Genomic DNA, 16081 nt, shown 5'->3' with positions numbered 1-16081 from the left:
TGTTTCATCCTTTCAGATGACCTCCTATGACTGAGCTGACACATGGAGACAGAGCTCCCCTGGGTTCAAAGTGTTAATGACTTGAGTGCCAATTTAAGGGGTCAACATGACTTTGAGGGGCCTCAAAGGAGAAAAATCCATCATGTAGAAAAACTTCTGGCTGGTGCAAATAGTCTCTTTACTTGATGTTGGTGGTTTGTCGTTATCATTTTTGTGGTTTATAGTCTTTAAAGTGGTAGTGAAGAAAAACAGCTGTTTTTGTTCAAACTGGGAAAGTTTAGTCTCGTAGTCTCGTTCTCCACTGCTGTGCCTGAACATAACATACCTCAACACACTGAAGGGAGGTAAAATGTTACCAGGGGCTACCGCTGGCCCGCAGGCCCCACTTTGAGAACCCTGGCTGTCCTGTAAACGAAGGACATCACTGCAAGACTTTAGCAGCTTCACTAACAGGCTTCTGAGTTCGCTGTGATGATACTGAAAGTTACATTTAGCCACAGCTTCATAATTTGTGTGTGAGGTATTTACTTACATATTTTATGTTACAGAATGTATGACTAAAGCTATTTTTAAGTACAGTACTTATTTGAAGCATCTAATCAAAAACCCATTTAAAACACTAAACTAACTGAAACTGGAAGTACAAAATGCTAATTTCTGGGTCTTAGGATTCACTCCTTTAGCACTCTATGACTGAAAGCCACGGCTAATGGGATCAATAAAGTATCCATTATTATTATTATTATTATTATTAATCTGAAAAACTACTTTAAATATTAATAGGATTGCTAATAGCTTTAAGTGTCATTTCCCCCATTTAAAAGCCCCTAAAATCTCCTGAGCCAGGCTTTTTTTTATTCTTCTAATCTTCGTATAAAATTTTACTGGAGGACAACAAACATTCAAAACCACCTCAAACACAAGCTGCAGCGGTAATTTCATGCATGCTCTCGATATCGTTTGCAGCCAGGTACTGTCTCAGGTCGTCTGCAGGCCTGCAGCACCAACCAGAGTTCAAAAGTTTAAACTCGGGCATGATCTGCAGTCGGGACACTTTAAGCAACTTAGAGACGTATGGAGCCGTAATCCTTTGTGTGTAACTGATTTAATGAACAAAGTAAAAACAGAGGGTTGATCTTCTAATCCCTGCAAATGCTACAAGCTACTTGAAATACTAGTGAACTACTTTTCTTTCCCTTGATGTTAATCAGGACTGTAAATCCTCAGATTTTCAGATTCTGGCTTATCAATCTTTCAGAGCTGAATAAAACAAAAGCAAAGCGCTTAAGGAGGATCTGTGATATATCAGGCTGCATAGTTTTACATGGAATCCGTGTTGAGTGGTGTGTGGGTTGGTGTGTGCGCTCAATTCTCTGGCATGTGAAACAGATTGAGTTTCATAAGGAGATCTGGTCGTTAATTCGCCTGCTTATCTCCACGCGAGGCTCTGGACTAAATTTGAGTGCAATATATGATTCTTCCAGACACTTTTTATCTTTGCCGACTTCTCCGTCCACCTCCTCCTTTTCTCCTCATCATCCCTCCTCCCCACACCCTAATACACACACGCACACACACACAAGCTCGCCCTCCTCCTATTTGCCAAATACCTTCCAGTTGAAAAACACCCCATTTCTGCTGTTATCAGTCGAATGCATCACACCTCCCACTTCTCACGTTAGCCGATCCATGTTTATCCCTGTATTCAACACCGTCACCCCGCTATTAAAACTTTACTGTGCTGTGAGGCAGTTTGTCATATTAACGTTCTTCAAAACAAGACATAACTTTGATTCAGGGCATCACAGGAAGCGTTGATGCTCTGCAGCTGCAGCAGTTATAATCAACCACAACCCCCAAAAAACAAGCCTTCCAGGTCTGGTTTCAAATCACGCTGATAGTTTACGTTGGCCCCATCAGGAGCCAGAGTTCCCCCTATCTCCCTCAAAGAGCACCAATAGATGTTTGTCAGGTTTTTGTCGCAAAGAGCAGCAGCCTGGACGTTTTTGATTTAGAAAACATTTTATACTTTAATACGTTTTTTAAGTAATTTACAGGACAAGACATTAATTAAACAAGTTACTTACAAGCCTGTAGTGCCACCTTGTGGTTGATCTTAATATTGAATACACTGTTTACATAGAAGATGAGTGGCAAACAATAGCACGTGAGTAGCCAAAAGTATGTGGACAGACAAAAGCTTGTGACCCTTTAATGTAAGAAATTGTACTGCAGCTTTGTGGGAGTTCAGTTAAGCTTTTTCCTGTTTCAGAGTGATTCATGTTTTCAGTTAGATGTGGAATAGCTTATCTAGCTGTAACCCCTAACCCTCACACACCGGGATAAACAGAATTAGTGCCACATAAATATTATTTCCTTGCTTTATGGCCCAGCTTTAGTGGCTAACCTACTGAGATTGCTTTGGTTGAAACAAGCTGCCATACTTCTTCTGATTGGCTGCCTCCAGCAAACAGAAGCGTCAAACTGCTGGACCTGTTCGCCTGAATTGACCATATCAGTAATATCCATTGTCACTGACATTGTGCAGATCCAAGAAGAGGAAAAACTGAAAATAAGCATTTTGTTCTAAAGGCTCACTTGTGCATAGAGTATTTAACTATATTTAATATCCTCCTCCACCTTGTATCAGTGTATATAGCACAAAATAAGGAAACCCATGATAGGTCCACATTAAGGTCTGTGGTCTAAGGAGCTTGGAAAGAAAAGCGTCTGGACTTCTTTAAGTTGCTTGAAGACGTTTCACCTCTCATCCGAGAAGCTTCTTCAAGTCCAGACGCTTTTCTTTCCAAGCTCCTTAGACTACGATGAACTGGATGACTGAGAACCTTCACAGACATTAAGGTTTGTGGTTTTTTTACAAGAAAATTATTTGGGTAATGTTTGGATGTCCACATATTTTTGGCTATGTTGTGCTCATAACAGTTGTTGAAATTATGCTGGTGCTCAGAAGATTTTCGTGTCTACATCCAAAGAAATAAATGTGCCAAACATGTATTAACTTAATACATTGTAATATTACAAATCTTTTAATAAACAACACAAAACAGACACAGACAGGTGACAATTTCAAAGAAAACCCAGAGTAAAGTGTCTCAGTGTGGTGTTGTGCTGCTGTAGGAGGGCTTTATTTTATTTTATTTTTTAAATCTAATATGGCTTTTTAATTATTTTAAAGGCAATGTCTAACATGTCAAACCATAATCTGCCATAGGAGTTCAACAGGGATGAGATCATGCTCATAGGTCACAGGGAGAGACCATTACAACTGGTATGGATATGGTTAACTGTAGGATAAGTGTGCCGCGTCATCTGTTTCTATATTACAGTTCCTTCTGCTACATTCACAGAACACATGTTCATTTTGTGCCTTCCAGACTTCCAGCCTTTGCTTTGCATTTGTGTACAAAAATAAAACTCGCTTTAAAAAGCTAATCAATCACATTGAACATCCCAGCATTGATCGCTGTAAGCGTCTTACATTTTCTTGATCTTACAGGATGTCTTTCCTTTACGAAAACGACTTCTTCTTCTCACACTTTCCCACACCCTCAGTTTGCTGTGCAGTCATCCTCAGACACAGAGTTTCAGTCGGGGCTCACAGGCGAGTAGAGTTCGTCGTCATCTGATCATCAAACATTCAGAGAGATTAGTAAATGTTTTACATTTTATTCTTCCACAGCTGCACGTCTGTTTATTGAGATTTACCTGAATTCTGCATGTTTGAGGTTTGTCCAGAGTGAAGAGGACCATATGAGAATTTTGAAGCATCAGAAGGACCAACAAACGACTCCAATGGTAGAGGATCTGAAACGGCAAAAGCTTTTCAGTTTTAATTGAATAAAAAAGTATTTCAGACAGTCTGAGATGGACTTACATCTTTTATTTATTTACCCTCGACAAACTGAAACGTGACTATCAGCCTTTCTTCTTCTTTCTTGAATTTTATATCACACAACAATATTTTTTTAATTTTTTTTAAAGCTAGAATAATCCCAGGACTTTTTTTTATTTTTATAACATGTAAACTACAACACTTTCCCTAAGTATCTCAAAAACTGAATTAAAAAAAAACATGGAGTCTATCTGGAAGAGGGAAGGAGAAAAGTTGAGAAAATAAGCTGACCTACAGGCATGACCACGTTCATCCTCATCCAGCACCCAACAAGGAAACAAATAAGCATATTCCACAATATTTATTTGGTAGAAAAAAGGACTGAGGGGAGTGAAGCGAACTCACCAGGCGTCACGTTGACGTAATCTTTGGGCAAGTTTTCATAGCATTCCCCGGAGGAGGTGCTGGACGACTCAAAGGAGTCCACTGAGATCTTTGACACTCTGGCGTACTGAGGATATGTCGAGGCACCGTTACAGCTTGGAAAGGCTCCTGTCATTGTATTTGAGGGCTGCGGACCTTAAAAAATAAAACACAAAATGGAGAAATTTTGTAGCACAGCTGGGACACAAACAAGAATTGTCTGTACGTGTGATTTCTTATTGGGGTTTTTTCTAAGGAACACATAAAAAAAGATGTCCTGCATTTACATCCATTTAGAAACAAGATATTTAATTTAGTCCTAACAGAGTTATATGTGGATGACCTCGTGCTGTTATGATTTGCTCGCTTTAAACTGTGAAATAATAACCTCCTCTGTAATTGGGTCAAATATCTTGCGCAACTTATGACAGAACAAATGATGGTGATGATATTTATAGATAATGCACGCTGATCTATGCACAAGCAAACATCCTGTTACGCATGACTGTACAGTTTGCATCTTTAGGGTACACTGTTCATCCGCTGTATACGGCACACTGGATGAACTACAGAAAAGCAGAAACTTCACGTAACTTTTAATGACCCTACAAGGTTATCACTGAAGAAACCAGGTTGTCTCAGGGTAAATGTGATGTTTGTAGCCTCTAATGTCAATACAGGTCAATTTTTAGAAAGAAATCTTGTGTATAGATTTCTTTGGATAATTGCATCGTTGTGGACCTTTAAGTTTTCAGGACACTTGTATAACTGTCATGTGGGAATCTGATTTGTGGGAATGTGTATTTTATCTTTTTATTTTGTTTCTTGTGTTTTATGTGATTTGATTTTTTATAGACCATGAGTCTGAAATAAAGATTTATCATGATGATGATTATTTTGTACCTATTGTTTGTTCTTTATGTTTTCTGTGTCTTGTTTTTGGTTAAAAGTGAAAGTCAGTGTTCCTCTTCCATTTACAGATTGTTGTCACAGCAGTAGTTTCTAATGGGAATGATGCATTTTGCTTGAGTTTTGCAAAGTGTTACAACTTTGCAAACGAACTGTGACTCACCTTCTTCACAAAGGCTCTCAAGACCTGAAGGCCTCATCAAAGGATTAACGTCTGTTCTGTATCGCTGAGAATCTGGATTTTTAAAAAAAGTGACACGATGCACACAATGCAATATTTTACAGAGCATCCTGCAAACATTCAGTGCAAAACAGCATGATCTGTTCACACACACACACACACACAAACATGCAGATAGACAGAGCAGCTTCAACCGCAAAATGCAGAAACAGTGTGAGACAAAGAAGCAACGGCTGAGAAACGACACATAAATGCAGAGGAAAAATAAAAGAACGTGGCTCACTCCGAAAGGTGGATAAACTGACAGACGGGTCAATGCTTGGGTCATACTGCTCATAGTCTGTATCTACTGACGTGCTGTCAGCACTACTAAGCTGGGTCCAAAGGAGCCTGGGATTGGAGGGGACTTTTTGAGACAAACACACAAAAAAGATTAAACGATTTGATGAGATGAAATCTGCAACTTCCTCACTACCGTGCATGTCTATTAAATAGATAAATCGACAGATAGATATGCCTGCGGGGTTAAAGAAAGAAAAAAGCTGTGTTAGTGTTCGACATGTTGAATTGTTCGACCACTGACCATCAGTCTCCGCCGGGTTGGCGGTGACTTTGATGAGATTAACAGCCTCGTGATAGTTGTTGCTTTGACCAGATGGAGCTCGTGGGCTGCTGCGTGTCTGCTGGAGTAAGAAAGCTGTGCACATGTAAAACAAGACTTGGGTCATTAGCGTATGACATTTAGAGGCCCCGCAACGCAACTTAATAAAACAGATTAAATAGTTCAAACTTTAATGTATTGAAATATTTAGATTTTCTTTAACATTTTGCTGTATAATGTCAGAGTACTAATTTCTGTATTCTGCACTTTTATAACGCAGCATCTTAAAATTATAAAAATTTCAGATTCTAGGAAGCCCATGAATGTTTCTTATCTTAAGACCTTACTTTTTGAGCGATTTACAGTGAGTGTATGGCTTTAAAGTGCCTTGGATTTGCAGTAGAAAATGGTTAGAAATGTTGATAATGAAATCCAAAATAATATATGCTACCTTCTTAGTGTTCTACTAATGTCATCTTCTCATGTTAGGAAGAAGCTGGGTAAAACATATTTTTAAATGTGTGCTTTCTTCATCCTACTAACTTCAGATTAATTTCTTTCAAAGTCAAGGTAAGCCTGCAGCTCTTTCACAATCTAGTACATTAAATTAATTTGTACCTCTTTTAGGAATTTGACCTCTCCCATTACTTCCTAAATGTTGTGGACAAGCTGGGTGTCATGAAAATATTCTAGATGTTGTTGTTTTTTTTAACGTATCTTATTATGGGGGTTTAATTTTAAATTAAGGTTATTTTTTGGCGGTATAATGCGTCATCTTTTATCTGTTTATATCCACCTGTTTCCTGTCTGTACTAAAACAGATTCTAACTAAAAAAAACATTACACTGTTAGAATAAATAGGAGCTGTGCAGCATGTTTCACCCTTATTGATTTCATAAAGTGAAATATAAAATGTTAAACATCTACCTATGAAAATAAAAACATTTCTATAAAGTAATATGATTTGTTTGGGAAAATAAGCATATTTTTAAAAACTGATGGAAGAGATTTTTAATGAAAACTGTCAAAATAAACTGAATGTTAGTATTTCCATCATTACAGACAATATAACCTAAAATAATCACTAAAATTACTTAAAATAAAAAAAGGACAATAAAATATAATCTATTTATCTAATAAAATCTGAACAAACCGTGTTTTCTCCTGTAATGGCAGCAGAGCACCGTGTTTGTGATGACAATCACGAGAAGCAGGATGGACAGAGAGATGGTGGAGAGAAGCGGCAGAGACACAAAAGCCAAATCTGCAGCAGCAACAGCGGCTGTGGTTCCATTGGCTGGATGCACAGAGAAGAAACAAATACTTCACTTTCTGATTATTGATCAAGACTAACCGCGACGTTTAAGAAACTGGTACTGAGAATAATACTTCAAAGAATAATTTAAGTACTTTTTCATAAAATAAAACTGTAAATATTTACCAGTTGTCCATTGAGGTGTTACAGTTGGATTAACCGTGGTAGCGTTAGGAAACCCCAGAGAACCTGCAGAACAAAAATATAATTTGTTCAACAAAACGGAGAAATCTGGTCACCTGGTTTCACCTGGATGTGAATTTTATTTATGCTACGACGACATTTTATGTGATTCCGTAACTATTGAACAGAAACTCCTCAGAGGACGACTCACTGCAATCAACAACTGTTAAATGAATAAATAAATGTGTAGGCACACGAATAAAAGCACTTCAAACACGTAATTATTTAAGTCACAGACAGAAATACGTTGGTTAATTACAATAAAATTTCAATTCAATTTTATTTATATAGCTCCAAATCATAGCAACTGTCACCTCAAAGCGCATTCTATTGTTTGATAAAGACCCAACAGAGAAAATTCTGACAATCACCGCTGAAGTTTCTTTCCTGACAGTGGGAAGGAAACTTCTGACAGAACCAGGCTCAAAAGGCGGCAGCCATCTGCTGCAACCAGGTGGGGTGGGGAAATGTATTTTTAAAAAATTTGAGTGTCTTAACAAAATTCCACCTTAAAATGTATTAAACATTTAATCCAGATGTTTGTTTTTATCCTGAATATCTGATCCCTTTAATATGTGCAAAGAAGTCCTTTTCAAAGAGTTGCTAATGAATAAATAAATTAATAAAATTCGCACTCATTGATTCCTCCTGTTTTGTTTGAGTGTTGTTTGTTTAACAAGTATATAACAAATAAAAACACCAAACTGTTTCCCTTACCTTCACAAATGACACCAGAAGCTTTTGAGTCTTTACACAGGAATCGATGATTTATGTATTCCTTGCACTCCCACAGACTCTGATTTTGTGATTTGCATTCATAGTAAAACAGCGTGCCGTTGTTGTGGGTGAGAGGAGGATTAAACTGGGTGTACTTTTCCACCTTATCGCCACAGCCCAGCATGGAGCACACAATGGAAGCCATCATCTCATTCCAGCAGTTATTACACACGAACCACCAGCTGCCGTTACGATGCACCTCCAGTTTACCAGAGCAGCGGTCCATACCTCCAGTCAGTCTGAGGCCTCGCATCTCTGCAGAGACACAGATGTCACAAGGAGTAAAACTACTGGAGCAAAATGGCATAAAACATTCCCCAAAAAATAATGCAAGTAAATCAGCTGGTGATAAACCAGCGCTAAGGATAATGACTTTGATTTTTTTTTTAACATATGACATACATAATTAACCTCATTCTCAAAAATGCATGAACAGAGATGTTTCTCCTGAGTTATGTTTGTTTGCTACACATCACTCATTCAATATTTCTGTATTTTTGCTGATCATTTTTTTAGTAGTGAAGATCACATTTCATGGAAACATAAATTTGAAGTTTAGTTATATGTAACTTTTAGAAGAAACAACGAAAATCTTTAAGATGTTTTTTTAACCAGTGCAGAAAGCAAGTTAAGCCCCAAGAATAAATGTTCACATTCAGAGTTGTTTTGTTAATAACATTAAAATTTACATTTTCTGATTTCTGCATGTATAAATAAACTTTTTTGAACTAGACCTGAACACACGACACCAGCGTCTTCTTTGTGTCCACAGTCTTGATCCTCCTCCTGTGTAGCCGGGCAGCTCCACAGGTTCTCCTCGTTGCCCGTACAGTTCAGATCGTCCAGGTAGATGGGTCCTTTCCCCGGGGGAAATAAGCCGGCCTGGCCCGTCACATTGAGAGCGTAACCGCAGCCGAGCTGGGCGCACACCACATGAGCATCATTCAGGTCCCAGTGGTCGTCACACACGGTGCCCCACTGCCCATTTTCCCATACTTCCACTCGTCCACCACAGCGGTCTGTCCCTCCTGCCAGTCGCACAAGCTGGTGTTCTGAGGATGACACCCTGTCATTATTATTGTGCATTACTCATCATTAATACTCGTGCAAATAATTAACCTAACAGCACAGTCTGGTGATCAAGATGTAAATCTTATGACCTGATAGTGTTAACTGAAATTATTACAGTCAGATCTGACAGTCACCAATCAAATACTTAGAAATCTCTTCCACTATGAATTCTCATTGCTTAAAAATCACAGCTCTTTATGATTTTTTTGTTTCTTAAATCCTTACATCTAAAGGTTAGTGCTCAGTTATTTTTGCCTGAGGCTAATTCAGAGTCACTGTCAGGGAAACACACAAGGTTGCATATTTTTGCTTCTTAAATTTTGGATAATAAACAAGCAGGCAATCACTTAACCAATTAACATGAGGTTAATTAGTTAAACCCACTGAGTGACTGTGGGTCAGTAACAGGGGTATGATAAGGATCAATTTCTGTCCTTTTGATTCAGTTATAGACAGTCTAAGGGACTGAAAGACATCCTGGAAGTGTGTTAAACCTGCATTATTTTTAACATCCAGCAGGGGGCAAATCTCCTGGGTTGCCTTCCTCTGTGACCTCAGTTAACCCTTTTCAGATTGCTTTACAGGCTCAATGACTTGTTTTGTGTTGGAGTCATTTTTTAACTTATAATTAGAAGGGAGGAATAACCAGGGTGTAGAGATTTCACAGTGAGGTCGCTCATCACATTCAGTCTGAAAACATGATACTTGAGGCTTCATAGCAGGATTTCACTAAGCAACAGGTCACTTCATGTTTGCTAAAAACATTTTTTATTTTTTTGTTTTTCAATAAAACACTCTGCTGTTCCAAGTTAGATGGAGACTGAGAGTTAAAATATATTTCTAGATCTCAGCTATATGTTATAAATTATAAAAGTAAAATATTGTAGTTGCTCAGTTCCAAAAACTCTACATGTAAAGGTTTAGTACTTTGGTAGAGCCACTGTGATCTGTAATATTAACACATAATGTTTCCCTACCAGCTTCCACACCTCAAACATGATTAACCAGTGTTTGCTTAAAGACGATGACGGACAGAGCAGATAAAAACTTAGGCCTGCTGCTGCATATTGGGAAAGGTTTCAGTGAGAATTAGTGATGGCTTCACGACTTCTGTACAGACAAGAGGAGGTGAGAATAAACCAGCGCGTAGGGCAGGAAGTCATTTATAGACAGGAAAGGGCATGTATGACATGCGGTCACACTCCTCAAATTCAGATAAACACAACAATAGTCCTCAGTTATTTTTAAGATATCTCAGACTGTTCATCGCCTGTTTTTGAATTGATGGTCCATAAAATGTGTGTGTGTGTGTGTGTGTGTGTGTGTGTGTGTGTGTGTGTGTGTGTGTGTGTGTGTGTGTGTGTGTGTGTGTATTATATTAAAATACATGACAATTCCCTTTCTTTTAAAAAAATATTGATAAAAAAATTGATAAAATATTCCTTCCATTTTTAGATTTTGAGGTTTTCCTGTTTATGTGTTTAGGTTAAATGAAAAGCATTTCATACGTTCCGAGGAGTTTCGTTCTATGTCGGTTTTGGAAATTTGGCGTGTGAGAAAAAAACCTTCTGGTTTCAAACCTCGCCTAATCTTTGTTTTTCTTCAGGTGCTCTAGTTTCCTCCCACAGATCTGTTAGGGTACAATGGCAGGTTACTGCCCCAGGGACAGGTCATGGTGCCCCCAGAAATCATGAATGTAAATATTTTTCCGAGAATGACAGTTTTGTTCGTCGGTAGTGTTCAACATCAAAGTCAGAGTTATGACAAAGAAGTTCAGTTCTTTCTAAACGCTCAGATTTATATCTGACATGATGCTCAGAATTCTTGATGTTATCTCAAAAACAACCAAACTGATATCTCACAGCAGCAAGAGCAAATTCCTCAACAAATGCAAAAAGTCCTGCTTGTCTGAAATATTTAACAGCAAAATATCTTTAATCCTCCTACTGCAAATCCAGCCTTGCAGTAACACAGTACACTTCTATGCAATTTCAGTTATCAAGCTTCTTGCTATGTAGACCGCATTGTCTACATAGTAATATTTGTTGCTAATAATAATAATAACTGTGTCTCAGTGTTTGTATTAGTTAGTATTTATTCAGTGGCATAACAAGATAATATTTCAGTAAGTAGAAGAAAAGTAGAAAAAATGACTGGAGAGCTCCGTTTGTCTCCTCATGCTCCGAAGAAACATGTGCCTCCACGTGAAATCAACCAAAAAAAATCCAGTTTTCTTCTTATAGTTACTGTGATAGTCTAATATACACAGTTGTGGTCAGACTCTCACATGCATCCATCATGAATATGAATTTTATGGTAATTTGAGTCTTTTAATGATTATTTTGAACTGTTCTTTATGACTTTAAAAAACAAGTTTGAGTTTATTTTGGATTTTCTTTAATCCACACAAAAACTGCAGATTCCAAGATCATCAGTTCAAACAATTGTAGGTCTGTCCAAGTTATTTGTTTATGTCACCGTTTTGCCACAATCTGGAAGAAGAACCAAACTCTTACCCTCAGAGGCTAATTAGTTCAGGTTCAGGATTAAATTTGTAGATAATCCTAAACACACAACTGGTTTTTAAATAGATTAAGCAGGCTAACACGAGGCTTCTCCAGCAGCCTTGCAAAAGCCCTGACCTCAACCCTTTTAAAAATGATGGACTATGTTTGAAAGTGTGCCCAGAAAACCAACCAATTTAAATTAACTCTACCATTTCTGCCAAGAAGAGTGGTCAAATATCCAGCCACAGTTATACCAGAGGCTTGCTAATGGCTACAAAGGCACCTATTTGAGGTGTCCATGGTAACAAACATCTGACCTCAACTGTATCTAGTTTCCTTGATATTTAGTTACATAAGTTTTAGTCTGAACACTCAGATGAAACGAAAGTCCAGATGGTGTGTGAAATCTGTGTGAATATGTTAGCATCCTGATTGGCTACATCCATCTTGAATGCAGAACAATTTAATATTCGCTGATTGATGCTTTACAACTGTGAAGGTTGAGTCAATGAGGACAGAACCGGAAATTTCATGTAAGCTAATACAGCGTCTATATATATTAAAATTTATATAACTGATTAGATTTTTCTGATTGCTGACATTAAAGAAAAGTCTTACCACAAACCACTTCATGGATCACACTGCAGGAACTTCCAACACTCAGTGAACAGTTCTCCAAACGTCCGTGTTGGTATGAACAGTTTTGAAAGCAGGTGATGTTGCCTGGTGAGCTGGTTTTATTAATAGAATGGACGCTGCCGCATTTAAGATCCTGACAGATCTGTTCAGACAACCCATTCACAGAGTCATTTGTGAGCGCCATTATGTCACTGCTCCTGTTCCTAGGCAACCTGAGTGTCCACTTGCATTTTCTACCAAGAGAGTAGACATAAGGGTCATCTGAGGACACACAGAAATAAGAATTAGAGCAATTTTTTTGTAATTTCATTAAAACAACCATGATAGCACACTGCAAAAAAACACATTTTTTCTTCAGGTTGTCTGTGTCTGACAATTATTTAATTTGAGTTAACACAGATGAAAAGGGACAAAGATCACACAGATTACTCCACATCTGAAACAAGGTGTTTTAGCTTCAAGCCAAGTTTCTTCTTATTGGCTCTACCATTAGTAATAAAATGTTGGAACAGGGAGTGAGAGAGGCTGATGTATCTAAGTGATCATATTAACACTATTTGTTCTCTCTGACATCACATAGAAGACCTGGCCTTGTCTCGCATGTAAACCTGCTGACCTCATTATTCAAAACCCTGTTTAATATGACTATCCACCATTAACAGCATACATATAACAGAAAATAGCAAGAGGGACAACAGGTCCAATTTAGTCTACAGTACATTTAACCTGCCACAGAATCTGTTTAAAAAATAAATAAATAAAACAACATTACTTCAGTTTATGGCAAAGTATGAGACCAAAGGAAAAGACCTTCTAAAATATCAAAACAAAAACTCTATATTAGTTATTTTTCCACATTTTTTGGCTTTGCTGTTTTTAGTGCTCTTTGTCCTAGCTAAAGTGACCATGATATAACATGTTACTTATAACACCACTACAGACACATCTAACCACTCACTAATCGAGTGGTTACTTGAGCAAGAACTGAGGTTTTTTCTGGGACACGTTGGTGTGGTTGACACATGAACGCGATCATTTCGACAACATTAAAAGCCACTAAACTGAATCTTGCACCTCTTTAAAACTAACATCTCGCTTTTACTTTTTGTCTTTTTGAAATGTGACATCTCGTATGGTCTTCATCTAAATGTGTCCTTTGTGACAAACATTTTTAACAACCTTCACAATATCTGATCGACTTTGCCAGTTTTACACTATGACTTTACAGAGAATGCTTCCACTGGGGCTATTTTTCTTTAGCTGTCAATTTTTTTAATTGTAGATTTAAGTGCCACATTTCCCTTGAGAAAAGAACTCAAGCGTGTTCCTCCTTTTATCTCTGTGCAGGATTGTGGTTGTGCATACGTCTTTGCAATCTTTACACGTTGGCGCCGCACACCAACTATCAAAGTGCTGAGATTAACCTCACAACCTTTAGCTATGCTAACACGCTGTATTTCTGGCCACCAGAGACCCTTCTTTTAAGATGCACCCTGGTGCATCTTGAAAGTCCCTGGCCACACATTTCCTGCGTGTATGTGTTCTGTCTACAGTACAAGCAATACGAAAATCCCTTAAAAATAGTCCTGTTTATATATTTTACCATTTTACTTTTAACATGGTTTATATGTTTATTAATTTTTAATCCCTATTTTTTCATCAGACATTCCAGTATTTTTTAGCACCATTACAGCTTCTACTTTTGTTTTGAATCCTTGTGAATGTAAATTGTATGCACTAAAGTATTTTTGGGGCAAAAATGTGTTTTTCAGGATGCAGCTGAACTAAAAGCCACACACAGACACAAAACAGCAAGAAACTGTGCTTGCAAGGCAAAGCCGAGTTAGCGTGGGAGTGTGTGTTCTCAGCTCACTGTTTGATTTGCACCTGCAAAATTCACCAAGATGGGTTTTACAAGCAGGTCACCCCCACTTCCTGTGCTGATGAAACATTTATACTGCCTCTGAGTAGAGTGCTTATCCTGATTCTGGACAAAAAATTCTGGTATAACGGTGTTTTTGTACAAAAGTGAACTATGCGGAAAACAGAAAGGGAAGATCCCACTTACTGCTGATTTTTGTGTTATTTCCCTTTCCACTCACACGGATATCAGACGGGTCGTTTTCAGTGGTTGCATTTTTCAAAGCTGAAATCAAGAAAGGAAAAAAACTCTTTAGGAATCAGAAACAGAGTGAGCATCTAGTTGGAAAGCTAATCAAACTATGCTTTTAAACCACATGTACTGCAAAGAGTAACAGCTAAACGATGTGTCACCGTTTTCTGAGCAATCATACTGAAGTGTTTGATAGGAAACTACAACTAATCTCTCCTCCACATTTTTCACTTACTTTTCTAAGAGACTTCAGTTCTGATTTTCATTTAATGTTTCCTGCCCAAGCACCTAAATTGAAGGTTTAAAATAGCGTGGCGTGCTCGTTGCACTAAAGTACATGTGGAAAGTTTAAATAAAGGCTAAATAATACGGTACAAAAATTGGAAATATGTACAAAAAACGAAAATATACATGAAATATCGAGATTTGCTTTTCATCTTCATACCGATCATGTTATTTTCAGTCTATTTTTCCAAGGAAAGGTTCTCTACAAAGACAAATTTAGGATCTGACATGTTCTGACATAAATAAGCTAAAGTATTTATCAATAAACTGTCAAGTTAACAACAGTTTTATAACAACAGCAACAAAATAGCAAACAGGGTCTATATCGTTTTACTTTACCAACAGCACTGACTTCATGTCTTTTACGTAACATTTGAGATAACAGTCTGTATGTACATGAGACCAGTTAATATATATTTTAAATAACACAAGGGATAGATAATAGTATCATTTCATTTTACGCTGATTTCACAAAAGTTCTACTCTGTTTGTGAGAACAAAGCATTAAATAAATAAAAAACTGTAAACAGTACCTTGACAAAAAAAGTTCACGTGGATGATTAAGATGAATTTCAGCAGCTTCATTCTGTTGAGAGAGAGAGAGAGAAATACCTTCTACACTGTACAGCTCAAAGTCGAACCCCGGAGCTACTCAGACGTCTAGCTCAAATAGAGTAAGTCTGTCAATGTGGTTTCCTCTGTTGATCCCGTGGTGGTACCCTGCAAAACTTCCTAGTTGCTGCTTCGCAGAGGGAAGTGAAGCCTTTGTGGTACTTCAGCTTTTGTACAAACAGCTGTACAAACTTTTGTCAGATTATATATATGTGTATATATATGTATATCTAATATTTATTTTTAAAATATTTTTATTGTTATTTTACATTTTTAATTGTTTGAATAGATGGATGGACTCTAATTGGGTTTTTTTCTTTTTTATTGTAGGTATTGAGGAAATTCGTGGGTTCGTTTCCTATAATAACGGTAATTAATTTAACAGTTTAATGCAGAGATCGCAGTTCTGTGCGTTTTACAAGGCTTAAGAGCAGGAAGAGAGCTGGACCTTTCTGTGTTAAACATGTAAACATGTCAGTGATTTCTTAGTAATAAGTCTATGATGTATGAATTTTCTCTCGACAGAAAATAAATATATTTATATTTGCATGTTTCTGCAGTTAAGTTTAGTTTTATATGTTGGATGAAAACAACATAATTCAGTTCAATGTA

General features: G+C 37.5%; 1 protein-coding gene across 3 annotated transcripts; it reads right to left on the bottom strand.

Moving 5' to 3' along the window:
- Positions 1–2019: 2019 nt before the first annotated feature.
- LOC147303491 (T-cell differentiation antigen CD6-like) lies at positions 2020–15522 on the bottom strand. 3 transcript variants are annotated; one of them, XM_086281037.1, is made up of 13 exons: positions 15391–15522; positions 14528–14605; positions 12439–12720; positions 8977–9294; positions 8183–8497; positions 7409–7471; positions 7121–7264; positions 5950–6063; positions 5650–5772; positions 5349–5420; positions 4259–4432; positions 3727–3825; positions 2020–3643 (listed from the first exon to the last, which is right to left on the bottom strand). In XM_086281037.1, the coding sequence occupies exons 1-13, from the start codon at positions 15440–15442 to the stop codon at positions 3606–3608; spliced, it is 1872 nt and encodes a 623-aa protein (XP_086137163.1). In that variant the 5' UTR covers positions 15443–15522; the 3' UTR covers positions 2020–3605. The 3 variants fall into 3 exon arrangements, with proteins under 3 accessions (XP_086137163.1, XP_086137162.1, XP_086137164.1); XM_086281036.1 differs by having other exon boundaries at positions 5650–6063; XM_086281038.1 differs by lacking the exon at positions 5650–5772.
- Positions 15523–16081: the final 559 nt, after the last annotated feature.

Source organism: Aulonocara sp. 'chitande type north' Nkhata Bay, linkage group LG22, assembly GCF_057382095.1.
Source record: "Aulonocara sp. 'chitande type north' Nkhata Bay isolate Kocher_YH1m ecotype deep benthic linkage group LG22, A_spYH_male_GT1.1, whole genome shotgun sequence".
NCBI lineage: Eukaryota > Metazoa > Chordata > Actinopteri > Cichliformes > Cichlidae > Aulonocara > Aulonocara sp. 'chitande type north' Nkhata Bay.
Note: the sequence above shows the minus strand (reverse complement) of the source record. Positions and strands in the feature narration are given on the sequence as shown.

What these genes read in the sequence shown, in the direction of transcription:
- LOC147303491 (XM_086281036.1), bottom strand. Translation starts at nt 15,442, where the DNA reads ATGAAGCTGCTGAAATTCATCTTAATCATCCACGTGAACTTTTTTTGT. An exon ending in CGCTGGTGTCGTGTGTTCAG is followed by an intron (nt 8,498 to 8,976) that starts GTCTAGTTCAAA and finishes GTGTCTCTGCAG; the next exon opens with AGATGCGAGGCCTCAGACTG. An exon ending in AACACCTCAATGGACAACTG is followed by an intron (nt 7,265 to 7,408) that starts GTAAATATTTAC and finishes CTGTGCATCCAG; the next exon opens with CCAATGGAACCACAGCCGCT.